Raw genomic sequence first — 27,368 nt, forward strand, 5'->3', positions numbered from 1 at the left:
TTGTCATAAAAAATGTAATCGATTTTATTTGGAGTTAATACAGCATAACAGTAGGAGCACTTCTATTCAGTTATGAAACACCAACTCCACTACTTCTTACTTTACAGGTATGTCTATGGCAGCCAGGCAATCTTATTGATCTGATCTACTGGCTTGGCAACTGCGCCGCCTGTTGTAGTGTGGTACAAAACGCACTTTAGAATGTCACCTTCTTGCTGCCCAATCAGCTCTCTCCATTTTAGAACTGTCCAAAGTTGAATAATTTGCAACATCTTTCTATAAGCAAAGGCTGAATTTTCACTCATTTAATAGAAATTTGGTCACGTTTAAATATACTTGGTTTTCAACTTAATCATCCAGGAATTCTTCATCCAAATTAACATCAGAAGTGTCTATGTCATCCAGCTCCAAGTTATCCAAATCATCATCAAGATCATTCAGAGACTGAAAACAAGAGAATAAAATTACTAAAAGACCAAGGATGTTTTGGACTTTCACATTTACATATGGAGTCAAAGATGCTTTATATATAAAAAATCTAATAGGAAAAGACCTGTGGCTCACTGATTTGATCAAGTCTGCAGAAACTACTGAATGTATTCCAGATCTGATTATTTGCACTCAAATTTCCCCTTTGCTGTAGACAATTCATTTCCAGCACGGCAATTACTAAATTAAATCTTACACATTTGCTCCATAAAATAGATTTTCAGGATCATGTTTTACAAATATACAAAAACGAAGGACAGAGCAAGAACAGCTGGTTCATGTCATGGTATAACTCCTGCACATCATGATCCCCATCTGCCACTCCCACCCATCAGCCATGCAATCTCCTGGGAGAGGCAAAAACAAGCCAATTTAAACTGAGAAATTCCTCTCCTGCCCCCAAAAGCGTTCAAATTCCAGGAGACCATGGTGACTGGAAGGCACATCCCCCACCAACATTCTATATGCAGTTATGTTACCCACATTCAGGAATTTGTCCAGCTCCCTTCTGAATTCTTGCAGTGAATTCACATTCATTCACTGCACGTGCTAGCAATTTTTTCAGTACAATGACTGAAAGATATCTCCTGATATCTAACCTAGTTCTATGCTTACGTAACTTATACTCATGTCCCCTGATCCTCCCTAACTTATCCAACTCAAATAGACTACTCACAGACTGAATTTAATCCTATTATTTTAAAGAACTCAATCACCTCAAAGATTACACTTCTCTAGAAAAACTTTTGCTCTCTAAGCTATTCAAGGTATCGAAGGGCCTTTAAAACTACGTATCAATCTAGGGGATCTCTACTTCACCCAGCATGTGAAGGCACCACAACTGGATGGAGCATTCTAAATGAGGTGCCTTATACAAAGTCAATATAGCATTTCTGGTTTTGTATTTAATCTTCCTGGCAGTAGCCTCACGGCACTGGTCGTGGACCTTAAGATTCATGCACTGAAAAACCCAGGTCATTTCCCCCACTCAGTAGCCTTTAGCACGCAAACATGCATGGTGTATACACATGATTGACGTTGCCCCTATTCATGTGCATAACACTACATTTATCTATATTAAATGACATCTGCCAGATGTGAGGCCCATTCCCCCATTGTATTTAGATCTACCTATAATCCAATTTTAATCTATTTTGCTCATTTAAGTTTTTTACACCGACAAAAATCTTAGTATCATCTAAGTAGCAGGCAGTTCCTCGGACACCTTCATCCAATCATCAATAAAGATGGTGAAGAACATCAATCCTTGTTGGACTTCACTAGTAACCACTCCCCATGCAGAACCACTACCATTAATAACTATTTTCTGTCTACAAGAATGTAATCAATTCCTTATCCAACCCAAAATATGCCTCCTCGTCCCACAGGACACAACCTTATTTAGTAGCTTAGCGTGTGGCATTTTAAATGTTTTTTGAAAAATCAAGTTACACAATATTGACCGAACTACCAACATCCACCATTTACAATGTGCCTTCCTTTTAACTCTAAGGACATAGATGACTTCCTTTTCCAAAAGGATGGTTTTGTAGACATTCCATTTTTATCCGTGTTGCTAATGTCACTGCCGAGTAGGACAGTCCAATCAATCTAGTTCATCTTTGCAAATCTGCCCTCTTAAAATTTTACATACATGGATTTGCTTAAATGAGTTGCGTGCATGTACTGCTTAAGCTAATTACCTTTTCTTTAGTTTGAAGGTCCATTTCTGAGTCAGCTGGAGCTGGCACAGAAACAGTTGCTGATTCCAATACAGCTTTTGCTTCTGCTATCACTGATGTAACTAGTGTAGACACAACTGGTACTGCTTCCTCATCATCATCATCATCATGTTTCTACAATGCCAAAAGATTTAAATCACTTAGAGATGCTGAAATCTTGTAATTAAATAACCACCAAGTATTTTTGTATACATCTGGAAGTAGGCAGAAAGATTTTTTTTATATATCATACTGGTCCAGGAACAAACATTCATATTTTCAAAAATGCTGCAGGGCTACATCTCTGCCACCAGAGTCCCTCGCTGAGTTTGTCACGAGTCCCTCAGAGTCCTCTAGTGGTAGAAAGCAAGTACGAAATAGTTCAACTTACACCTGCAGGTTCTGGATCTCTGAATTGTAATTTCCAACTTCAGTTTGAATCATTTCAAACTGCAAAATAATATGCATCTTCAAAATCAGTGTTCATAGTGTTGGGGGATTTAATTGCTTTGCACTGAAATTACAACATTAGTTTTCCAACTCTGAAATGAAGGATGCGTTTAATAAGCAGCTACCTCCGCTGATGGTCCGTGCAGAGATGGTACACCGTCTTTTGATTCTTCAATAACATTCCTTTCTTCATTTGGCTAGTAAGCAAAATTGGTAGAAAAAAGATTAGCACTGGCAAATTTCATTTAACTTCAAATTCACAGGATTTATATAATGCAGAAAAATGCTGTTACGTACAGTGACAAGGGGGTAATCCCTGGCAGGTCTCGGTTTAGTGCTGCTGGTTTCCTTCAGATACTGCTCAGCTACAAAAGCCTCCTTTAGGCCTGGGAATAAATTCTCATACTCGGTGGGGTCAGCGAGTGACTCTGCTGCTTTTTGGTTTATTTTAGAGAGATTCTCTCTCCACAGTTTCACAACCCTGAAAGGGAAGCTTTGCATCAGAGCAGAAACTTACTGTGTGTGTGTATTTTTGTATGTAAACAGGCACTGTGCTATGATAGAATTGTAACTGCTGACTCGTACCTGGAGACCTGACTTGGCAGGTAGGTTCTGGAAAAAAAGGCAGCTTCCGGGAGGCGTCCTGTTTTTATCAGCAATTCCAAACAATTGTCAAGCCTACATAGAATTATTTTTTTTAAAGAAAAGATAAAATAGTTGAGAGTTTAAACAGAATACCTAAACATTCTTATTAAATTCACTGCAACCCCAGTCAATATTAGTTAATCATTTCAATATTCAGCTATGATCTGAACCTCTTAAAAAAAACTTTATTTAAAAAGTTAATAAATGCAGAGTCCCAGGTCTCATCTCCAGTCTATGTTGCATTCGCTGCTCTCAACTGAATCAACAGTTGCAGAGCAACACTGGTCTTAGCAGTCTGGGGAGAGAGTTTGGGGGAAGAGGAGAGAGACAGGGGAAAAGATTTCACACTTCTGTTTGTTATCCAGTGGCCTGCTCATCAGGCAAGGACAGGCTTAGCTGTGATGCCCTCCCGACAGTCTAGGTTCATACATAAAGAATGGCTACTCAGGAGAAGTAGAGTCAAGAACTGCCTACACTGATGGAACCATGTCCCAGCAACAATAAGCACCTTCAGACAAGATGAGAAAATTATAAATCAAAATGGCTAATGGAATGTTGGCCTTTATCTCAGGTTGGGTTGGAATTCAAAAGTCAGTTGTACAGATCGGATATAAACACCAGAACAGACTAGTTGGGCCGAGTGGCCTGTTTCTGTGCTGTATATTCTATGTAATATACTGCATTCAGTTTTGGACACCAAATCTCAGGAAGGATATATTGACCTAGGATGCAGAATGACGTAGATTCACCAGAAGGATACCAGGGCTTAAAGGGTAAAATGATGAAGCCAGGTTGCATAAACTTGGCTTGCATTCCCTTGAGTATAGAAGGTTTAGGGGTGATCTAATTGAGGTATTTAAAATGATTAAAGGATTCGATATGGTAGATAGAAACTATTTCCTCTGGTGGGGGCATCCAAGAGAAGGAGGCATTATCATAAAATTAGATCCACACTGCCTTGGAAACCATAGGTTGACAGTTATGAAAATGACATCCCAAAAACATACTTTGCTAATCTGTTTAAAAAAAAAATGAAGTGCATGCAGTAGTCAATGTCAAGTGATCTGCAATTTAAAAACCATGGGTCGATTTTCAGTGTGCCGTGGAGTCGGGATTGGAGGCGTGTGGGGGGTTAAATTCCTGAATTCGGGGGTCCCGACACCATCCCGCCCAAAACCCGCCTCCATGTAAGTTTCAAAGGAGGCGGGTACCCGCCCCGCACTGGGACCCGCCGACCCGAGGTGGGAAGGGATTAGTGCCAATTAACTGCCTGTTAACAGGTAGTTAACAGGCAGTTTTTAGCCTAATCCCTATTTTGAAGGTTGTCATGTGGGATTCCCGACGGCTCCAAACCACGCCAGGTTAGAGTCGTCGGGCCGTCAAGTTGAAGGACTTGGAGGGGTCGAGATGTCGGTGTTCAGGCGAGTGACGGGTGCATGAGTGCAAAGGTTGGTGTGTCTAAAGAAGTTTAAATTACCTGTACTTACCTTTACAGCCTTCCTTCCTCTAGGTTTCGGGAGTCCATCATTCAGCCGGCACAGTCCGCTGGGCGGGCTCAACAAGGTCAATCAAGTGAAAATCGCATGGATTGGCCGCATCTCGATGGAGGCGGGACTACAACCCCTAAAGTTGTAGTCCTGCCTCCTTCCCGACTTCTGAATGAAAATCACCCCCCATGTGTTCAAAGAAGCTAAGGTAAAGTCTATAGCTGAAATACTTACTTTCCTTGCATGAAGTAAGTCATAAAGGCGACATTGTTCTTGCCATCTTTTTCAACTACTTCTGCTAATTTGTTAACCATTGGAGCATTGCCAGAAGCAGTAGCCAGCAGCAATAGTCCACCATAATCCTGCGCATGGTGTAAACACTCCTGGGCAAGGGCAAACTGGCACTTACTAATTGCAAGCTCTGCCAACTGCTTCCATTTCTGTTCTGACTGTGGAGATAAAAAGGGATATTTTGCATGAAAATGTGCCAGTTTGTTTATTGAATCCTGATGCAATTTTGCACACATTTTCAGAAAATGTTGTGCAGGGCCACGGACCTGAAATCAACTGCAAGACTATATGAAATGGATAAAGAAAATGCATTTTTGAAAGCTACATTTTTACATAGGGCTGGTGCTTGGGGTGGGAACCCTCTGTCCGAACCTTACCAGTTTTTTTGTGCTTCCATTTCCACCTGTCTTAACCACAACCCCCACTCCACTCTTAGCTATTCACAAATTCTGTGTGCCTCGTAAATATTTTTAATTACTCTCATTATGCCTCCTATTCTCATGTTACTACCAGTTGAGCTGTTTAACTATCTCCTGTTTTATACTTAAGCATTCTATTTCTTCTCACCTGTGCGTGTCTGTGTATTCCCTCCCTCTCTGATCTATTCCTTTATAAATTCTGTTCATCTGTAATATCTTCTAGTTCTAATGCAGGGTCTACACCTGAAATGTTAAGTTGTCTGTCCTCTCCACAGATGATGACTGACCTGCCGAGAGTTTCCACCAATTTCTGGTTTTGTTTTACAAATGTACGTGGCACTGGATAAAGTTACCCTTCCCCAAAACAAAAAAAAGGTGAGGGTTAACAGTAGAACTGTACCACAGAATGGTCGATCGAGGTTCTTGCACAAGGCTTCCCAATCAAAGCTGCTGAGTGGAGGTGAATTTGTAGGGAGCAGCCTAGACGAGACTAAATGGTAAAAATATCACTTTAAATAAAAAAGATGTGACAACAAAGAAACTAGAAAGAGGCCATTTTGAAATTATACAAATGACAACATAAAAAATAATTGCTTAAAAAGATTTATGTTTGCTTCGATATCTGGTATTTGGAAAATGAAAGGGGCCGGGGGGCAACTACACACATGACCAGCCAAATATGGTTCTTTGAAGTTTGTAATAAGCTACATAAAAAAAAACTTGTTCTTATTATCGTTCATGGGCCTGACAATTTAACTCAGTATAGTTCAATTAAACACAAGTATGTAAAAAAAATCTACATCTTCCCACTGAATTTTATCATCTAATGCAGCCGCACGCTCTACACTTTTAATTTTTGAAACAAAGACATTAAAAGTGATGAATACAAGTGTTACCTCTGCTTCTACAGCCAACTGATATGCGATCTTGAGCTCTCCAAGCTGCAGTGCTAGTTCAAAGCGGTGTTCTGGATCAGTGGATACTGCAAGAGCCTGTGATTTGAAACCCTGTGTGTGGAAAAAGAAAACAGCTTGAAGGTTCGTGCGAAAAATGCATTCTCACTTCCAGCTTTTCCCAAGATGCTCTGGAGCAAATCTTACAGGCTGGATTTGTTGCAATGAGCTGCACTAATGTATTCTCTACCAGTCCTGGTTCTGTTCAGACTTAAAATAGCAGATTTGATATTGTCCCTCAGCAGGATCTGCTGATGCACCAGTCTTTATCCTTCTGGGCCTGAAATTAGTCCTGCAATATTTAAATACCATTCTTATTTACATAGGAGTAAGTGAAATCTGAACAGTCACCTCATCCCAAAAGGACTACAACAACAACTCGCATTTGCATAGCACCTTTAACATAGGGAAATGTTGCAAGGCGATTCAGGAGAGTGTAACTAATTTGAAAGCAACATGATCTCCATAATCAATAGTACTGATTAAAATAAATTGTGGCAGAAACTAAAATGTGAATCTATTTAGTTTATGATTTAGAATGGAAAGCTTATCGACTTTAAATTTTAAGCAATCACATAATTTCTGTGCTGCTCACAAACTTCCCTGTAAACCACATTACCACTCTATGCCCGACCACTGCAATTTAATGTTTTATGTTTCTTTTAAACCAAGCACAGGGCCACACACTAAATTACCTCCAATTTCTGCAAACAGGCAAAAGGGGCAATGGGGAATTTGAGTTACAGACTAAGCTTAATTTTTTTTAAAACAATATAGTATTGTAATAAGATTTCTGCAAACTGTGGGATCACACAACTTTCAAGTGCAGAAAGTTATGAAAATATTACAGGAAACTTTGGTTTATCCGGAGGTTGTATGGCCGGAAACCTCACTCTAATGGCAGAAATCAGCAGCCATTTTGGTTAGGTTTTTTTTCTTCTCCTAGCATTCTTTTAACAGGCAGGCTCTGGAAAGCGTCTTTGTAGCTTAGCAACAGCTTCAGAGATGCTTCCAAGGTACGGGCCGAGTGTTTACAAGCTGTTGCTGAGCAACAGTGTTTGTTGTCAAATATGGAGATTTTCATCTCCGTATGCTTCAACGTTAACTTTGCATGTCCGGCAGTTTTGATATATCGGCAACACGCCGGTCCCGTCGGTGCCGGATATCAGAACTTTTCCTGTACCTAAAAAATGTCCCCAAGGTAAAGGATGAATATTCAAAAGAGAAAGAGAGAAGATGCTTCTGCCACAAGTACTAAATCCTTACTTGTGAATAACACTTTGGGACAGGCACTAGTTAAAGCTGAAAATGGTGACTCAAACACTGATTTGGTTCTGCAAGTGAGGCGGTAAGCACAATCCCATTACAGTTTTTCTGCTGCTCAGATTATGACAAGTTGGTGCTGGGATAATAAAATAAATCCAGCAGTAGAAGGAACCAAATTGTCATGGACATGGTTTATTATTCAGAATGAAGACGACAAGCAAAGAAGAATCTGTCTGGTTATATGAACAAGATTTTCCAGTGACTTTCAATGTTAAAACTGACATAACGAAACACACAACTCTACAGGTTAAAATACAAATATCAACATTGATTTCTAGATAAACAAAAAGGAGAGAGAAAATGACTGGTCACCATTTCAAAGTTACTTCTAAGGATACTGTAGCCAGAAGTACTGATTTTATCGTTACTATAAATTTTCATTATTTTCACTTTTGTATTTCTTCCTTCCTCTATTTTCTATTTCTTCGTAAATTTTTCCCAAAGATTTTTTTTCTTCCCCTCCCTCCCCCCACCCAACATCACCAAATTTCAATCTGTATATCCACTGTGCAACATCTAAAATATATTTCCTGCTGGCCTGGGTCTTGGACGAGTGGAATCTTTTACCTGCTACACATGCCTATTTTTCTATATCCCAATCAATTTTAGACAAATTAGAGGAGTACAAATTAAGCAGTTCATTCATTTTTGACTGCCAGACCTCCCTTGCATTTAACACAGGATGTGCATGGATATACAAAGAGTTTTCCTCAACCATTAGAACGACCCGTGAAACTTGTTCTAATTCCCCCTTTGATGTACTTGGGAATTATGTAGGCTTTCACACTGCTGGAGGAAAAATGCCCAGTATCATTCAATTCAGAACAGCTAAATAATAATACATCCAAAAACAAAGTCTTCTACGGTCATAGCTAAAGTTTGATGTTATGTCTTATTTATATTGGAACTATGATTAGCTACAGAAGTGCTCAACAAGTACTGTAATTTAAATGCTTGCTTATTTTTTTTTTAATTATACATTGTTATAGATTAGTAAGAGACTGAAAGCTGCTGAGGAACATCTCTTGAATGAAACCATCTGGAGAGTACATGTTTGACTTTTAATGTGGTCACATTCCATCTAACCTGTTTCTCTAGGAAGTGTGCTACTCGTGTCCTCTGTTCCTTTGGAATTGTGGGAAGAACCTTGTCAGCCATAGAAAAGTCCCTCCTCATGACTGCAGTCTGGTACTCGAGCACAGAGACAAGTAGAGAATAGCTGACGATGTTCAGCTCTTTGTCTCCCAAATACAATCGATTATCCTTTGGGATATAACCCAGGAGATACATAGTTCTGAAAAGATAATATTGGTACTTGAATTTTGGTTTTTAACATTGGTCCTTAATGAAACTTTTTTTTTTTTTAAATTACGCAGATAATTTTCACATGCAAGAGTCTAGTTAGCAGACTTCTCACAGCTACCTTTATAACCTACCGAGTAAATGCAGACTAAGCCATACAGAGAAGGGCCCAGACCCACCCTAGGTCTGTGCTCAGTTAGCTGATCTTAATTAAGACACAATTGGTTGCAACATCCCTAGGCTAGGGAGCAGGGACAAAAACATACTCCAGCCTGCTCCAGTCACTAGCAATGATTCCTGCTGGAATGTGCGCATGAGTGAGTGCTGGGTGAAAATAGGATTGGGCTTGCCGGGGAAGTCCCCGCAGTAAACAGCCTGCCAACACTCAACGTCTTAGGCTTCACATATGAAGGATGGCTATTGGGGATAGGAGGGCAACTGGCATCCATGGAACTTATTCTAACATGCATCAAAGGAATAAAAGCTTCCTTCAGCTAAGACTGAAAGGCTCTTTTTAAAGGGAAAGTTGGATGGTTATTTTATGCTGCAATTGTGTGATCACTGGCTCACACCTTTAATCAGTCACTACTGTTCCTGAGGCATGCTTTGGGGAAAGTAGCTGTCTTTCATTATTCATGGCAGAAGCTGATCTGGTAAATGACATATCAACAAATTACAAATTTTTGAAGCTTTGTTCCAGAATATTAGCTGTATTGTATGTAATATATAGAGGAACCACACAGGTATTTCCCAAAATATTTTGTACTGAATTTTATATGTATGCCATGCGATTTTCCCATCGCTCTCCTACTCACCTGTCAAGATGGGCAATGGTGACAATTTCTCCACCAACGTAGTAATTAAGCCTGTTCACAGAACTGGTGTAGATAAAGCAGTCTCCTACCCACAATCCAGTCTTCACGATTTCCTGAATTTCACCAAGAACCTGGAAAAAGTATGTCCGAAAGAATTAAACAAATCTAGTAACTCAACAGTGAAAGCCTTGCTCAGTATCAAACAGTTAGAAAGAAAAAAAGTCAGAAACATGTCAAGGCTTGTGCAGCATAATTACAGCCTATTGTAATCGAGAATACAGGTTCTATTCAAGCAGCTTTTATAGCCTATGATTTCCATATTTTCATTGTTTTCTCTAAGTAACCTCTCAATTGTTATATTAAGTACTTGCATCTTACCTCAAGTGCATCTTCAATGCCATCCTCTGTAACTCCTTCATGTGTTTCCTGTGCTGTAGCCACCTTCTCAGCAAGATATTTCAAAATGAAGAAGGAATCCTCTGTGGCAATGCACACCAGTTCACCAGAGTCTGACCAGAATATCTGCAAGGAAAAAGAATACCATGTTGCTATCTGGTGCTAAGGTGATTAAGATCACTGTCTGCAATATGTAGTATCAAACGATAGACCAGCAAAGCCCCAAGTTCGATCTTGAATCAGCTGATCTTGGTTAGGATAGTGGTATAGGTATTGCAATGGGCCTTAGTACCCTTGGGTTGGGGAAGGAGAAAAGATCACCCTGGGTTCCTATGAGTGATCGCTATCCAGTGAACCCATTAGGAAAGAGCATGTTTGTGGATATCATGCGAGAACAAGATTAGGGTTGACTGTGATGCCCTAGACAGTGGAATAATCTACAAACACTTATGGTCTGGATTTAGAGGGAAAAATTGTCACTTGAAGGGAACAGAGGCAGCTGCTGCCCATGAACCCGTAGCCCATCATGGGTCAGTGCCTTCAGGAAAGGAGGGAAAATTGGGAGAGGAAAATTAAAATACAACTATAATCAATAACCTAACCACTATACTACCGTACCTGTAGCAAATGCCTACCCTCACTTAAGAGTGTAGGCACAAGAAAAGGCCCTTTATACATTATTTAAGTCCATGCAGAACTCAGACCATTTCCATTTCTGCTCCCTTGTCACCAGCCACACACCCTTCTACCCCCATTAAACCTGGAATAATTTACAAAAAAATTCAACAGAGGCTGCATTAATGCTAAATGGCAGTCTTTTCCACAAGCTACTTAAAAGTTATTCCTCAAGTAAAAGTCAGCTTGTTTCTTCAGGTTGTATACAGCACATTCCAACCATGTACGCAAGCTGCCCGAGGTTTTCTGACAACACAAATGGCAGTCCATTCATTTACATATCACTTACATGTTTGGGCTGTATTTCGATTCTGCGGACGAGTTCAGTGGTATCCCAGTCGTAAAACGCTAAGCCATTCATTGACCGGACACCCAGGAGAAACCCGCCATAGATGCCTGGGAATAAGAAAATCTTTAAAGTTATCATATTCAAATAAGAATGTCAGACAAGTATTTAAGAAAAATAAGACTAAATGCCTGTAAATGTATTTGAAAGACATGTATTTATGCCGCCACTCCAGAACTTAATCTTCAGATTTTAATAATTTAGTGTGGCGCGTGCTCCATAAAACTGAAAGTTACTAATCAGTCTTCGTAGCCTAACTACATCGCATCCTTGTGAATCACCTGGAAATCAGTGACAAGAAAAATTAAGGAATTCAATAGGTAAGGCCTACATGGTATTTGATAATGCTTTATTATCTCTCTTTCTTGCTTGCTTCCTCTTTTATCCCATCATTCTTTTTTTAGATCCCACTCATCTTCCTCATCTATCTTGCTCTGTTTATGCTCCAAGCTGTCTCTTCTTTCTAATCCCCACTCTCAACATGGCCTCTATTCACCTTCTACTTTCATACAGTTCAAAGCACAGAGACACTTTCTGAATTATCAGGGAGAGGATATCTGGCACAGGTATCATTTTAGTTCTGAATTGTAAAACAGATGTCCCTCACCAGCTTGCAGTGTGTGACTCATAAATGTTTTGAGGATCTTTATTTAAAATGCAGTTCAAGATGTTACATAATTGCTTATTAAAAAGCACTCTATATGGGTCAGAGAGATGTGGTCATGTTTTATGTATATATACTGTAAAAAATAATTTCACTTTAAACTCTCCATCTATATGGCATTTCATGTAAATTACAGGTTAACTATAAAGGCATTTAACCATTTCCAGTGAACCTTCCAATTTTAAATACTACACACAGAAACAGTCAAATCCCTTTCCTCTATTTTTATTCCCAGTGAATGGAGACTTTCTGGTTCTACTAAGAAATGGTTGACATAATCTCCTCATTCTAGTGGCATGATGGGCTGACCCAAAGGCTCTCAATAGTACAGTTTACTAAATGTTACATAGGTGCATGTTTTTTTCAGGGAACTGAGAAAAGGAAAGTTCCATTTCCTGGCCATAACAAAATGGAGAATGGACAGTATTCAAAACTCTGCAGGCAAGGGCTATTTGCTAGCTCTGGATATCATCTCCCATAAATACAATGGGGTTGTGTAAACTGCAACTCATTACCTTCTGCTCCAAAATCAGGCTTAAAGGATTTCTTTTCCTTGAAATTCTTGAATATTTTTACCACACTGTTGCTTTCCCTGATTGCATATCTGGAAAAAAAAACAAATCCATTTGTTACTCAAGCATTTCCTGATCACAAATTAAAGTCATGTACCTTGAATTTTACTTACTCAGAAGAATCGTGTGCCCATACAAACTCCTGTGCGGACCCAAAGCTCTTATTTCTCAAAGCCATTGCAGTGTAGATAATGTATTCACCATCACCACAGACCACAACAAACCTAAATATCAAAATTGAAATGAATGCATGAATAAAAATGTCATATTCCCAAGTAACCAGTTGAAATTGATAGTTCAAAGATAAAATATCCTCACTTCCAAAGCAAAAAATAAACTCAACATGTAATGATATACAACTCTAAATCTGTTATGAAATCTGTACAAACCAGTTAGCACTGAAGAGTAAAGGCAACTAACAGCAACATTAATATTAACACTTAGTAGACAGAAAAGGGAAAAAGCCTGATTTTCTAAAGATATTGGGAGAAGGTTCCCTCCCTTTGAAAGAGAAATAATGCCTTTTTTTCTTTTGCAGTTTGTTTTATTATTTATCTTTGTTGGTACAAGGGAGGTAAAAGTTCCTGAATGTCTCATTCCCTGATGTTAATGATATATGTCGAACCCCAACGACAGAGGTTGTATTTCCTTTACATGGTCTTTTCTAATACTGTGCTAAAAAAAGTAACATTTTTAATGCTCCAGGTAACACGTGGACATGTATGTTATTTTCAAATAGGAACTAAAGCACAATTTACTAAAATTACAAACAGTAAATTTCTACATTTTAAAGAGCTCACTAAGTTATCCAAGTAACAGCCCGCTAGCAGTGAAAATCTGTTTACGCTATTTCCCCATCTTTGGCTCAATACAAACTAAATATTGATCGTAGTCCATTTTGCACTATGCAGTTGTTAAAAGATAGATATTTTTTGAAACTGGGGAAAGTTAAAGCCTTACCTTCCATTGGGGTTGTGTTGAATTGTCTGTGGATAGATCTCACAACTTCCCATGTCTTTCACAGCCAAGGGCAGTCTTTCGCCATCTTTTATCTCAGTATCTCCCATTGCTTTGAGGTTGGCCTGCTGGACTTCTGAATGTTTGGCCCAAATAATTTTACCACTTGCATCCATAGACATTGCTGGTTCTTCACGACCAAGCTAAAAATATTTAAGTATAAATGTCGTCAAATACCAGACCGCTCCATCACATTTGAATGCAAAGAAAGACCAACATGTGGATTAAATGGTACAAAGTTCTCTAGTTAAAACGCAAATATTGTAAACGAGTTATTTGGATGAGGGAAGGACTGAGTAGCAATGCGTTAGCATGGGGCTCTTTCTACTAATATCTGGGTTCAAATCCAGATTGGGGAGATGAAAGCTTCCTCTCTCTACATAGAAACATAGAAGATAGGAGCAGGAGTAGGCCATTCGGCCCCTTGAGCCTGCTCCGCCATTTAATATCATGGCTGATCATCCAAATTCAGTACCCTGTCCCTGCCTTCTCCCCATATCCCTTGATCCCTTTAGCTTTAAGAAATATATCTAACTCCTTCTTGAATATATTTAATGAATTGGCCTCCACTGCCTTCTGTGGTAGAGAATTCCACAGGTTCACCACTCTCCGGGTGAAGAAATTCCTCATCTCTGTCCTAAATGGCTTATCCCTTATCCTTAGACTGTGACCCCTGGTTCTGGACTCCCCCGCCATCGGGAACATCCTTCCTGTATCTAGTCTGTCTAGTCCTGTTAGAATTTTATAAGTTTCAACGAGATCCCCTCTCATTCTTCTAAACTCCAGCGAATATAAGCCCAATTGACCCAATCTCTCCTCATACGTCATTCCTGCCATCCCAGGTATCAGTCTGGTGAATATTCGCTGCACTCCCTCCATGACAAGAACATCCTTCCTCAGATAAGGTGACCAAAACTGCACACAATACTCAAGGTGTGGTCTCACCAAGGCCCTGTATAACTGTAGTAAGACATCCTTGCTCCTGTACTCAAATCCTCTTGCAATGAAGGCCGACATACCATTTGCCTTCCGAACTGCTTGCTGCACCTGCATATTTGCTTTCAGTGACTGGTGGTCATAGGATAAGCTGGTATGGGTAATGGAAAATTTCACACTGATGCAGCACGGTATGATCTTCTAAAGTCGGTGAAGGAATTTAGATACGTTGCTTGGTGGAGTAATATAAACTTTACCTTACTTTTATTCTGCACTTATATTTGACCTAGGAGTACTTAACACAAATATTGAGAGCCAAAAGTGAAAGCATGCAACATTCCCAGCAACATTTCTCATCTTGAGGAGCACAAATTTCACCACAAATCTAAAAAAACAAGCACACAACTGAAATGACTGTATAAAGAATTTAAAGTAGTTATATACAAGCCTGTTTTTAACTCATGTGGAAAAAAAGTTGACCCAAGAACGGTCCCTATAACTAATGAACAATGCAACTACATTCCAACCAGGTGATTGTGGGTATGAATCCCAGGATAGTAAGTATATACTTTATCTCAAAGAGTAATATGCCCCATATCATCAGTTCAGATATTTCTCGTCACTGCACAAAACAAAGATCAGATTTAGAACCGCCCCACATTTTACAGTATGTATTATTTTAAAATCGGTCAACAATGATAAACACAATGGATCAAAAGTCATGGTGTTATTTTATTTATCCAACCCGTGTAGCTCTATTGATGCATCAAGAAACAAACATCACACCATCCAAATTCCCATTAAATGATTGGTGCACATAACAGAATTACATCTCCACATTGCAGATTATGGATGTTCAAACAGAAGTATTTTAGCTTGCATACCTTAATGATGATGCTGCCTTCATCATAGCCGAGAGCCACATTGTTGGAGCCCCTCAGACTTGCCACACACCAGACTCGTTCCATCCCATAATTCAGCGTACTCTCTAGACGGTAAGTGCTTGAATGCCAGATGCGGACAGTACCTTTAAAGAATTAAATACAATTCGTCAGTTACATACATAGTAACATTTTGGGCACAACACTATTGGTTCATCTAGCCTATTCTTCCAAACAGTTTCATCAGTTTTTTTAACCATGATTCTAGAACTATTACCCCTGCATCACTTTACTAACAGGAATTCATTCAGTCCTTTTTAAAACTTCTTTTCTTCTCCATCACCCTAACTGGTAATCTGTTCCACAATTCTATCACCCTTTTATTTAAAAAAATAAAGCTGCCTAAATTTCTTATATTCCTTTGATGTCCTTAGTTTTAAACTGTGCAGTCCTAGTCCTTGAAGACTGCACCCAACAGAAACATTTTCCTCAATCCAAAGTTTCCATTCCCATGGAAATCTTAAAAAAATCTCCATCAGTCCCTCTTCCAGAAAATGAAGTCTTGGGGGGAAACCATCTTTCCTGATAACTCAGCCCTTTTAGTTCAGGAATCAGCCTCATAGCTCTACTCTGGACTCCCTCCAATCATTTTACATCTTTCCTGTAATACAAAGACTAAACCTGAACACAGTATTCCAGATGCTGCCTCACCAAGGCCAGATATAACTTAAACATCATCTCCTCCCACTCTTAGTCACACCCCTAGTTTTACATCACAGCATTTTACTTTCTTTCTTGTCTGGCTGCAAATACTGAGCTTTTTTTTTTTTTTTATAAAACAACCTATCCATTAAAACCCCCAGGTCCCTTTCCTGCTTTGGTAATATGGGAAAATGGGCAAAAACAATGAAAGAATTTTAACACACTTAGGATTTTACCTTTGTATCACCGTAATACCATAAAAAAACCCTGTGCCATCCTCCCAACACATGATCAGAGCGCCTACAGGGCCCTTCAAACATGTGCCTGAATGTGTTCATGCAAACACGTACAATCCCACAGTGCAGCTGTTACAGAACATGCTATTGGGACAGTGTGGCAGCGAGTCATGCTTCCAGCAGCATCCCAGGATGTGCTTGCCCTCAATCACCTTGCCCAGCCTGCTGACAGCTTTAAAAGCACTAAGTGGCTAACAGTGGCCATCAGTTACTGCGGAGTACCCAGAATTGGTGTGAGCAGCAGGTACACCCATCTCACCGATATCTGTAAGTAAATACCCGTTTTCTTAAGCATTGGCCCAGAAATTCGGGTCTCCACGGGTGAGTACACACGGGGTACTCACCCGTATGCCCAATGGAAGTGCCGGTGTCCTGCATGCACTGCGCATGCGCGGGAAACCGGCACTTCCGTTCCCCTGAAAGCAGGGGTTAAGAGGTCGAACGCGTGTGCAGGAGAGGCTGCGCGTGCGCATCGAACCTACATTTTTTTTGCAGGTTTTCCCGGGAGGATAAGTCTCCAGAATTTACACATTTAAAAAGCAGTCTTAAAGCCTGCTTTTTACAAGTTAAGTGGTGAATTAATTAAAATTAAAACATTTTTTCCACAGGTTTATTATTTTTATAAATACTTTAAAGGTAAGTTTATTTTTAGCCCTTAGAAATAAAATTATTTTTTTCAAAAATTTAAATTGTTTAAAATAGTTATTTCATGTAATTTATAGTTTATTTAAAAAATGTCGTTTTTAAAAAATTTATTTGAAGATTTTGTGATGTTTTGGGGCCCGTAGTATTTATAAGTTTTGACAGCTCTTCCTGTCAAACTTATGAATGGAGCATTCCCTGCTCCGATTGGCTCCCCACGGCCCACGTGATCCCAGGGGGCGCATCGAACTAACTGCGCCCCTGGGATATGCAAGCACTGCACGCCGGCAGTTGGAGCAGGCCCAGGATCGCAATTCCACGGGGGCCCACAGCTCAACGGCCAGCGTGCTAGGTAAGTGCAGGTCGGGGGCTTATACCCACGGGAAGCCCCCGACCCGAATTTCTGGGCCATTATTAAAACACTTTACATGAAGCACTTTCATATTATAAGTATTATATAAAGTATTACAATTTAGATGGGGGGGTCCGTGATTACTCATCAATTTGAAAAGGGGTCCTTCAACCAAAAAAGTTTGAGAACCACTGTAATAGACAAATGGTTCACTGTGATGAAGACGGGACGAAGACGGGACAAGACGACAAGAAATCTATCAACTATGATTAATTTTATCCTATAAAAAGTAATTGCTTGGATTTTTTTAATAGAGTGTGGTGGAAATCTAAACTGGAACTTTTAATACAGTAAGCGTTAAGTACAATTATTAAAACGTGTACAATACTCACCATCCTCCGATCCAGTGATGATAATTGGAAGTTCAGGATGGAAGCTCACACACGAGACATTCTGAGCATGCCCCTCCAGTGTCTGAACACAGGTCTTATTCTACAGACAACACAGCATTATTTCAGTTAAAATATACAATTCGTATTTATTATTTCAGGACTAAAAATTTGTATTAGTTAATTGGCTCAGTGCATTTGTCAATGGAGCAATCAATGCACAGAGGAAAGGTGACCAGGTTCACTGGATTGTGTCGCAAGTGCAGGCTTTTTGCAAACAATGACAATTTTATACAAAGCGTATTATTAGTTTCTCTTATATTGGTGGAATACTGATAGCTCTGTTGCAGGATCAGTGCTTTTGTCAGCTATTGGTCCAATTGGCTAGAGGTTTTGCACTCTAATCAAAATGAAGAGTACAGCCAAACTTTTGTATAATTACGTAATGACTTAGCAGAGTCAAACTGTAGTGTTAAATAAAATCCAGTGCATTTCACAATAAAATAATCCTACGTAATTATTCAACCTGCATGAACAATTACTTACCAATTGAATTATTTCTATTTACCTGGTAGTCCCAGATTTTAACTAGGCGGTCATCAGCTCCAGAAATCAGGTATGGCTTGTCACCACCACTGTAGTAGTCAATGCAGTTCACTCCTTTCTCATGGCCCTCCAAGGTGAAATTAGGCGAGGATGAGCCAAGCTGCCACACCTGGAGTAAGAATATCAACCCACAATTTACTCAACTTAAGATCTTTACAAAGAAAAATATACAATACAAACCAAATGTACAACACACCACCACAGCACTATGTTTGTCGTCATATTTTAGACTGAAGGATAATTAAGTCAAATTGTTTCCAAGACTTTAAGCTTTACGCTCTTTTACTCTGAAAGATTTTAGCTACCATATAAAAGACTTCTCAGCTCTTCCTTCCAAATGGCTTTGCACCACTCTTCACCCTTGTCCACATACCTTAATCGTTCTATCCAAAGATGCACTTGCAAACTGGTTGTTGTCCTTTGGGTTGATGACAATCTGCATAACGTAATGGGTGTGCCCTTCAAAAACCTGGGTGCAGGTCCACTTCTTCTCCCAGTCCCAGAGTTTGATAAGCATGTCATCTACCAACAACAACTTGAATTTATATAGCGCCTTTAACATAGTAAAACGTCTCAAGGCGCTTCACAGGAGTATTGTAAGACAAAACATTTCAGCCACATAGAGAAATTAGGGCAGGTGACAAAAAGCTTGGTCGAAGAGGTAGGTTTTAAGGAGTGTCTTAAAGGAGGAAAGAGAGGCAGAGAGGTGGCGAGGTTTAGGCAGGGAATTCCAGAGCTTAGGGCCGAGGCAACAGAAGGCACGGCCACCAATGGTTGTGCGATTATAATCAGGGATGCTCAAGAGGGCAGAATTAGAGGAGCGCAGATATCTCGGGAGGGGGGGTGGGGGTGGGGTTGTGGGGCTGGAGGAGATTACAGAGTTAGGGAGGAGCGAGGCCATGGAGGGATTTGAAAACAAGGATGAGAATTTTGAAATCGAGGCGTTGCTTAACCGGGAGCCAATGTAGGTCAATGAGCACAGGGTGATGGGTAAACAGGACTTGGTGCGAGTTAGGACACGGGCAGCCGAGTTTTGGATCACCTCAAGTTTACGTAGGGTAGAATGTGGGAGGCCAGCCAGGAGTGCGTTGGAACAGTCAAGTCTAGAGGTAACAAAGGCATGGATGAGGGTTTCAGCAGCGGATGAGCTGAGGCAAGGGCGGAGACATTAAATGTTACGGAGGTGGAAATAGGCGGTCTTAGTTATGCTGCGGATATGTGGTCGGAAGCTCATTTCAGGGTCAAGGTTGCGAACAGTGTGGTTCAGCCTCAGACAGATGTTAGGGAGAGGGATGGAGTCAGGGATGGCTAGGGAACAGTTTGTGGCGGGGACCGAAAACAATGGCTTCGGTCTTCCCAATATTTAATTGGAGAAAATTTCTGCTCATCCAGGACTGGATGTCGGACAAGCCGTCATACAATTTAGAGACCGTGGAGGGGTTGAGAGAAGTGGTATTGAGGTACAGCTGGGTGTCGTCAGCGTACATGTGCAAACTGACGTTGTGTTTTCGGATGATGTCGCCAAGGGGCAACGTGTAGATGAGAAATAGGAGAGGGCCAAGGATAGATCCTTGGGGGACACCAGAAGTAACGATGTGGGAGCGGGAAGAGAAGCCGCTGCAGGTGATTCTCTGGCTACGATTAGATAGATAAGAATGGAACCACGCGAGTGCAGTCCCACCCAGCTGGACGACGGTGGAGAGGCGTTGGAGAAGGATGGGAGTGGTCAACCGTGTCAAAGGCTGCAGACAAGTCAAGAAGGACGAGGAGGGATAGTTTACCTTTGTCACAGTCACAAAGGATGTCATTTGTGACTTTGACGAGAGCTGTTTCGGTACTGTGGCAAGGGCGGAAACCTGATTGGAGGGATTCAAACATGGAATTGCGGGAAAGATGGGCACGGATTTGGGCGGCGACAACACGTTCAAGGACAGAATTTACCAGTTTTTGAAACCATCTCATAAATCAACAAGATTCTATAACTACCGCAAGACAAAACCTGCAGAAAATTTTCTACTCACTAGTGTTAGAATCAAAAGAAGTTTGATCAGAAATACAAACTAATTAATTCTTCATGCAGACAACGATATTTGGAAAACTTGAAAGTTAAAGAAATAAGTCTGAAGTAATATACACTCACCACTGCTGGTCAAGATGTAAGGCTGAGTCGGGTGAACAGCAATGCAACGGATGTAATCTGAATGAGCTTCAAACATGTGAACTCGCTCCAGTGTATTGTAATTGAAAACTCTGATTTGCATATCATCCTAAATTACAAGACACAAATTATGTCATGCAAATCCAAAAAGAGCCATTAGCTGCTTAAAGCTAGGTTTTATTTTGTTCTTAGGCATTTCAGCAAATTTGGACCACTGCTTCAAAATGACAGAGCAGACACCTAATCAAGAAAATGGCAATAAAATGTGATGCATTACTTTTACCCTCAAGTCAACACAAAAAAAAAGTCGACTTTCACTAACACATGTCAAAATGCAGCGGGGCAGAGACTAGTGACTGATAAATTAAGCAAGTTTACGAATTGCACATGGCACTGACATAACTCATTAAACAGATGGGAGACGGGAGACCGAAGACTCAACTTTTACCATCAAATGATTATTGAGATGACCTACAGTATATTAAAATCTGGTCTTTGGTAGGAACTTCCTGGCTACAAAACTTACTTCCTGCTGTGACATTTTTGCCATACTTTTCATTAGTTACCGATCCCTGTAATTACATTTACCATCCCAATTCATAGCTTTAATGCACATTCAACCTTGAGCAAGTCCATGACATCACAAGGTCAAAAGACTGGTTCAGATGAAGGTGGCCCATTTGATCTTATTCCTCCAGAATATCAGCGCTACCATCATCTTTATAATGTCCACATGAACAACATAACCTTGGTTCACTGTTATCTCATCTGAAGGGCGAGTTGTTGCTTTGCACAACATAAACATGTAATAAAGTATTACCAAAGTACCAAGAGACAAATCTACCCGCCCATGATTGCCTTCTTGAGATGGACAATCCTCTCTGGCAATTTCACACAAACAAATGATTGCTTGGGAAAGGTCTGGTCAAATACTTAAAGTTCGGACAATTTTTAGTAAGGTACATAGCTTTTAAAAAAGTTATTTTCTCCTTCATCAATCCATTTCTGATTTTGTTTTTTTTAATTCCCCATCTCACCTGAAAGTGCTGACTCCTTACTGGTTCCACAGTTGTCAGCAACCCTCTGGTACCTCGACCAAGTAACCATTCAAGTGTGAATCCTGGGAATGAGCATCAGCCGGCTATTCAATACTGACGGGCCATCACAGTTTAGGCTGGTAGCCTCTCTTCAACAGATGTTCAAACACATGCGCTTTCAACTGGATGGTTGTTTTTTTTCCCTTCTCTTGTCTGGGGATTGTGAGGCCAAATGCACTGCCCCTTTCACTACCCAGCTGAGATCAGTTAGCTCAATAGATACCAGGGATCACTCCCACAAACTTCTGGTCAGTATGGCTCTGCATCACATCCAGCTGCATATTTAGCAGCTGAGCCAGCAAGGGAGCTCTACTTCTCAAAATTCACAACCAAAGATACTTACTGCTCCTGTGATGACCCAGTTCTTTCGGGCCACGAACTTGGAAGCCCGCACAGGCAGATCGCACACCTCAAATGTCTTCACTAGAGTCTGGAAGAGCACACAAACAGTACAAAAATGTAAAACGATAGTAAAATGTAAATGTTACTTATTTATTCAAAATCCACTTTCACTACTAACTGTGATAATTCATTCACTTTAATACCCTTACATACATGCTCATTTGCTTACACTATACAAAACCTATACAATACTGTGAGAAGTGAGAATACACAAGAGGGAAACTAAATAAGTGGATCCAGGTGATGTTACTATTTTTCTTTGAATATTCAAGTTATAAACTTGTTTAATTTGATCACTTTTTTACTTTATTAGATGATGGATGTCAGGGCTGGGGGATGACATTTTTGCCCATATTTTGTGCCCAGTGACATCAGGCATTCCCAGATCAGGAATTGCATATATGAACTGTTACATAGAGGTCTCTTAACACAATCTCAAAACAGCACCTGCTACAGTAGGACTGAGATATTTCTGTTCCTCACTATTGTCTCTCTAAGTGACACTGTCAATTTTGAGGCTTATTCTGAGCAGTTGCGAGATTCTGGCTCTTGCTCAGTAGGAACTGATTGAATCTGTCTAAACTTTCACTTAAGGAGGAGAATTTTCATTGTGTGCTGACTTGAATCACAGAAGTGGAAGTTGTGTAATCTATTTCATTACACTACCACCACTTTACATAGAAATACAGCACAATATGCAATCATAGAAGAAAAGAAGATAGAGGTGTTAATTATTACTCTGGGCTATTATATACAAGAAAGTAATTTACTTATGATTCTATGCAAGGTGATTTTTACTTCTGATGTATTTGACCATATATTGAAAGTTCTCTCATTAAGGACCAAATGTTTTTTAGGAGACAGAAACAGATAGTATGGCAAAGTAATTCTAGGAGAGAATCCCAGCGAGCAGAGTTGTAATGGCTGAAATACTATACATTTTATTAAACACTATTTAACAATTGTAACAGCCACCAGAAATGGAAGAGGGAAAAAAACGTCCATACTTGGGATTCATGGTTCCACACGCAGACGCTGCCATTGTAAAGACTGGCCAACATCCATGGCTCAGTTGGGTGCAAGTCTACACTTTTCACTCGGTCAGACCGAGCGGTCAGCTTCCGCTTGATGTCTAGTCTCAAAGGCTAGAAAACAAAAGTTAAAACAGCATTAATATTATGCCAAAGAATGCACACTTAAACACATTACACACCGGGACATTTCTTGAAAAAAACACAAATGCATCGAACGGTAGCACAATTGAATAGAAAATCAGGTGAAGTGCAAAAATGTGGCTGCTGAATCTCTATTGCCCGTTTTGTGCTGCCAGCCATGACAAATTTATACCCAAATGTTTCTTATTCATCACAATTTTAACACTTCTTACTTTGTGGAAGATTATTTGTGCCTTAACTGTAATGTTAAAGGTGCAGCATCACTTTTTTTTTTAATAAAACTTCTTCCCAAAATGAAGCCAATTTGAAGGTATCCCCTTTAATTGAATCAATTAAAGAAAGCTAAAGTCTGCTGCACTTGTTCTACTTTAACAACTGTGTGTTATCGTCGTGAGCATGACTGTACTCGGTCTCCAGTCTTACAGTGGCTTTGATATTTTTACACGGTATGAGTGCAACGGATGGAGGATAAACAAGCCCAGCAGCCTTATACCGCCAGCATCACAGTCCCATGAAACTATGGGTCTATTACTCCAAGTTTAACCTGTGTGGGGCTCCGTAAACATAAGAAATAGGAGCAGTAATAGGCCACATGGCACCTCGAGCCTGCTCCGCCATTCAATAAGATCATGGCTGATCTTGGGCTCAAAGCCACTTCCCTGCCTGCTCCCCATAACCCTTCACTCCCTGATCTTGCAAAAATCTGTCCATCTCCACCTTAAATGTATTTAATGACCCTCTGGGCCAGAGAATTCCACAGATTTACAACCCTCAGAGAAGAAATTCCTCCTCATCTCAGTTCCAAAAGGGCGACCCTTTATTCTGAAACTATGTAAAGGAAGATTTAATGGACTAACCACATTGGGATGTTCTGAGATCGTGAAAGGTACTATATACATTAAAAAAATTATTTTTCTTTCTACAGAATTGTGGTAGGATATAATGCTATCGGATATGTTGATAATGTTTGATCAGCCAGGCTGTGGACATCGCAACAGCCACAAACACCAATTGTCCACGTTCATACACGAACAGCCACTTGGGCATGGTAGCAGAGGACCATCGGCTTCCTTTGAACCACACACAGTGAGTCACTACGTTCAAAAGAGGAGGAACAAAGTTAAGCTTTCAGCAGGAACAGTAATTCTGTTTATACACTGGTTAAAATTCGCCATTAATCATACTGCACATGAATGTTTCTGTAACTACTTTAAATTCCCAATACATCTCCACAATGACAAATGTGATATATTTGTGATTATTTAATTTCATGGTCACTGAAAATTGCAATATCTTGCAAATTTAACATTCAATTCCTTGCAGCTTGCATCATAACTTTATCACAACAGTCTAGTTTAACCCAAGTCGGTGGCCAGTGTGGGGGAAGGAATCGGTGTCAAGGGCAGCTATTTTGGCAGTGATCAAAGACAAGGGTTTTGATATTCCCTATGTTTTAATAGGAGGAAATTGCAGCTCATCCAAGTCTGATGTCCGACAAACAGTCTAACAGCACAGACAATGTAGGGTTCGAGAGAAATTTTAGAGAGGTAGAACTGGGTGTTGTTATCATACACGTGGAAGCTGACTCCGTGCTTTCGGATAATGTCGCCAAGAGGCAGCATGTAGATGAGGAAGAGGACGGAGCCAAGGACAGATCTTTGGGGCCTCCAGAGGTAATGATGCGGGGACGGGAAGAGAATCCATTACTCTTCTTCTTCTTAGGCAGTCCCTCGGAACCAAGGATGACTTGCTCCCACATTAAAAATGAGTTCTCAGGTGACTGACGAGTCCAATGCGGGACCTACAGTCTCTGTCACAGGTGGGGCAGACGGTGGTTGAAGGGGCGGGTGGGTGGGGTGCTTGGGTTGACGTGCGCTCCTTGCGCTTGGCTTCCACTTGCTTCTGGCGAAGAGACTCGAGGTGTTTGACGCTTTCCCAGATGTTTCTCCTCCACTTTGTGCGGTCTTGGGCCAGGGATTCCCAGGTGTCGGTGGGGATGTTACACTTTTTCAAGGAGGCTTTGAGGGTGTCCTTGAAGCGTTTCCTCTGCCCACCTGGGGCTTTCTTGCCGTGTCAGAGCTCCGAGTAGAGCGATTGTTTTGGGAGTCTCGTATCGGCCGTGTGGACGATGTGACCCATCCATCGGAGCTGATCAAGTGTGGTCAAAGCTTCGATACTGGGGATGTTGGCCTGAGCGAGAACACTGACGTTGGTGCGCCTATCCTGCCAATGGATCTGCAGGATCTTGCGGATTATCAAAATCCACGACAAGGCCTTGGACAACGTGGACCACTTTCCATACCTCAGGAGCCTACTGTCAACAAGGGCAGACGTCAACGACAAAGTCCAATACTGCCTTCAGTGTGCCAGTGCAGCCTTCGGTCACCTGAGGAAGTGTGTGTTTGAAGACCAGGACCTCAAACCCAGCACTAAGCTCAGGGTCTACAGAGCAGCAGTGATACCTGCCCTGTTGTATGCCTCAGAGACATGGACCATGTACAGCAGGCACCTCAAAGCACTGGAGAGGTACCATCCATTACTGGAGGTGCTCTGGCTACGATTTGATAGGCAAGACTGGAACCAAGCAAGGGCAGTCCCACTGAGCTGGACAGTAGAGGAGAGATGCTGGAGGAGGAGTTTCCAACAGAAACAGGATACTAACTGCTTGCAAGTTTACATTCTGAACATCTCAACACCGGGCAGGGTCACACCTTCATGAAGCAGCACACCAGACTGGTCAAATGGCAATTGCACAATCCATCACTTAATTTACATAAAAGTCTTGCATCTACTGCACATCCATTCCAGACATGCACTCCAGACAGTACACCTAATAAAATGCAAAATTATCTTTAAATTACACACATCACTTCATAGTGACATCTTCTGTCCTGGGGCTGGAAATTTACAGGCAGTTACAAGTACAGGAAACTTTGGTTTATCCGGAGGTTAACTTTTCGGATTGCTCGAGCCACCAGCAAAAATCAGGAGCCGTTTCGTTAGTTTTTTTTCTTTTCGTTGCTTTTTTTTCCACCAGTCAGGCTCTGCAAGGTCTCGCTGAAGCTGTTGCTAAGCTACAGAGACGCTTGCAAGGTACGGCCGACTGTTTAGAAGCTGTGGGTTTGTTGCCAGATACGGAGCTCAAAATCTCCGTATGTTTCAACATTAGCGCTGGTTTGTCCGGCAGTTTTGATGGGACGGCAACAGCTCGGTCCCGTTGGTGCCGGATAGCACAAAGTTTCCTGTACCTTGATTTGTCTACTTAACTTCACACAGAACGTAGCTTTAACAGGGGCCTTAAAAGGGACATGTAAACAACACTGTCATGTTGCAGATCTCTGACTACTCTTGAGCAGGATTCTAACAGCTGGCAATTCTACAGAATAACCTCTCATACAAAATAAGAGAAATGAAGCCCCTAACATCAGGATTCATTTATATAACTCTTCAGTCTCATCTTTGTTATAATATACCTGAACCCTTCAATTAGATTCCAACCCAGGAAATTATTCCTAAGTAGCCATGGGCTCTATGCTTAGATGTCCAGGAGACTTAAATAGCCAATAGGATCCAAACATGTCAGCTGCATCTGAAGTAAAGCAGACATTACAAACAAATCTCTCAAAAAACACTGCTCCCTGTTTAAACCACAAACCTTAAAAGGAAGGTTCAGGAGCAGAGGCCCTGATACAGGCTGCCTGCAGTTATTATGGTTATAAAACCCCACAGTGAGCTGCCACTGGCCGCCTCTCCCTCCCTCACTCAGGAGGCAGATCTCGGGCCCGGCCGGCCTTCAAATACCGGGGAAGCTTTTCCATCCGCTGCGCTGCTCGGAGTGCCTGTTGTCCCGGGCACTTTGTGGTGCTAACCCCGGGCCTGCAGCGGCCTCGGGACCGTATTCCCAGCCCCAGGCTCGGCCCCCAGGCCTGGCCCGCACTGCTGGGCTCCAACACCCGGCGCCGTTCTGCCCCCGCTCCCGGTCATATCGCTGCCACAGCGCTCCACCCACCATCTCCTCGGCACCTCAACCGCTTGCTCCTGCAGGCCGGGCGGTAGCGCTCGATCTCCTGACGTGGAGCTTCCTCGCCGGCCACGACACACGGGACTTCCGCAACCTCGCGAGAGTGGCCGCGCCCCCTCCTGTCACAGCGCCCCTCTGGACAC

The 27,368-nt window shown here is 41.2% G+C and overlaps 1 protein-coding gene and 1 long non-coding RNA gene across 3 annotated transcripts; one reads left to right on the forward strand and one right to left on the reverse strand.

The window, feature by feature from the left end:
• Positions 1-27,368, reverse strand: copb2 (COPI coat complex subunit beta 2). Of its 2 annotated transcripts, none has more exons than XM_085990516.1 (22): positions 27,214-27,368; positions 23,037-23,174; positions 21,971-22,057; positions 20,513-20,639; positions 18,746-18,894; positions 18,335-18,481; positions 17,770-17,869; positions 15,389-15,531; positions 13,512-13,711; positions 12,665-12,775; positions 12,495-12,583; positions 11,259-11,365; positions 10,277-10,420; positions 9,899-10,029; positions 8,868-9,075; positions 6,399-6,509; positions 5,027-5,241; positions 3,246-3,338; positions 2,958-3,141; positions 2,786-2,857; positions 2,193-2,345; positions 1-444 (listed from the first exon to the last, which is right to left on the reverse strand). In XM_085990516.1, the coding sequence occupies exons 1-22, from the start codon at positions 27,214-27,216 to the stop codon at positions 349-351; spliced, it is 2,808 nt and encodes a 935-aa protein (XP_085846642.1). In that variant the 5' UTR covers positions 27,217-27,368; the 3' UTR covers positions 1-348. The 2 variants fall into 2 exon arrangements, with proteins under 2 accessions (XP_085846642.1, XP_085846643.1); XM_085990517.1 differs by lacking the exon at positions 27,214-27,368 and adding an exon at positions 26,860-26,881.
• LOC147115874 (uncharacterized) lies at positions 4,615-24,446 on the forward strand. The gene is made up of 3 exons (XR_015078700.1): positions 4,615-5,000; positions 5,778-6,539; positions 24,130-24,446. It is a non-coding gene; the product is annotated as an uncharacterized LOC147115874 (long non-coding RNA).

This window comes from Somniosus microcephalus, chromosome 6, assembly GCF_052327205.1.
Source record: "Somniosus microcephalus isolate GS21.2 chromosome 6, FLI_Smic_1.0, whole genome shotgun sequence".
NCBI classification, from domain to species: Eukaryota; Metazoa; Chordata; class Chondrichthyes; order Squaliformes; family Somniosidae; genus Somniosus; species Somniosus microcephalus.

Bases quoted from the DNA above. Each gene is read 5' to 3' on its own strand.
- copb2 (XM_085990516.1), bottom strand. The intron at 18,482-18,745 runs GTATGTGGACAA...TTCTTACTCCAG, and splicing joins CTTTGGATAGAACGATTAAG to GTGTGGCAGCTTGGCTCATC. The intron at 445-2,192 runs GTAATTAGCTTA...TCTTGTTTTCAG, and splicing joins ACCTTCAAACTAAAGAAAAG to TCTCTGAATGATCTTGATGA.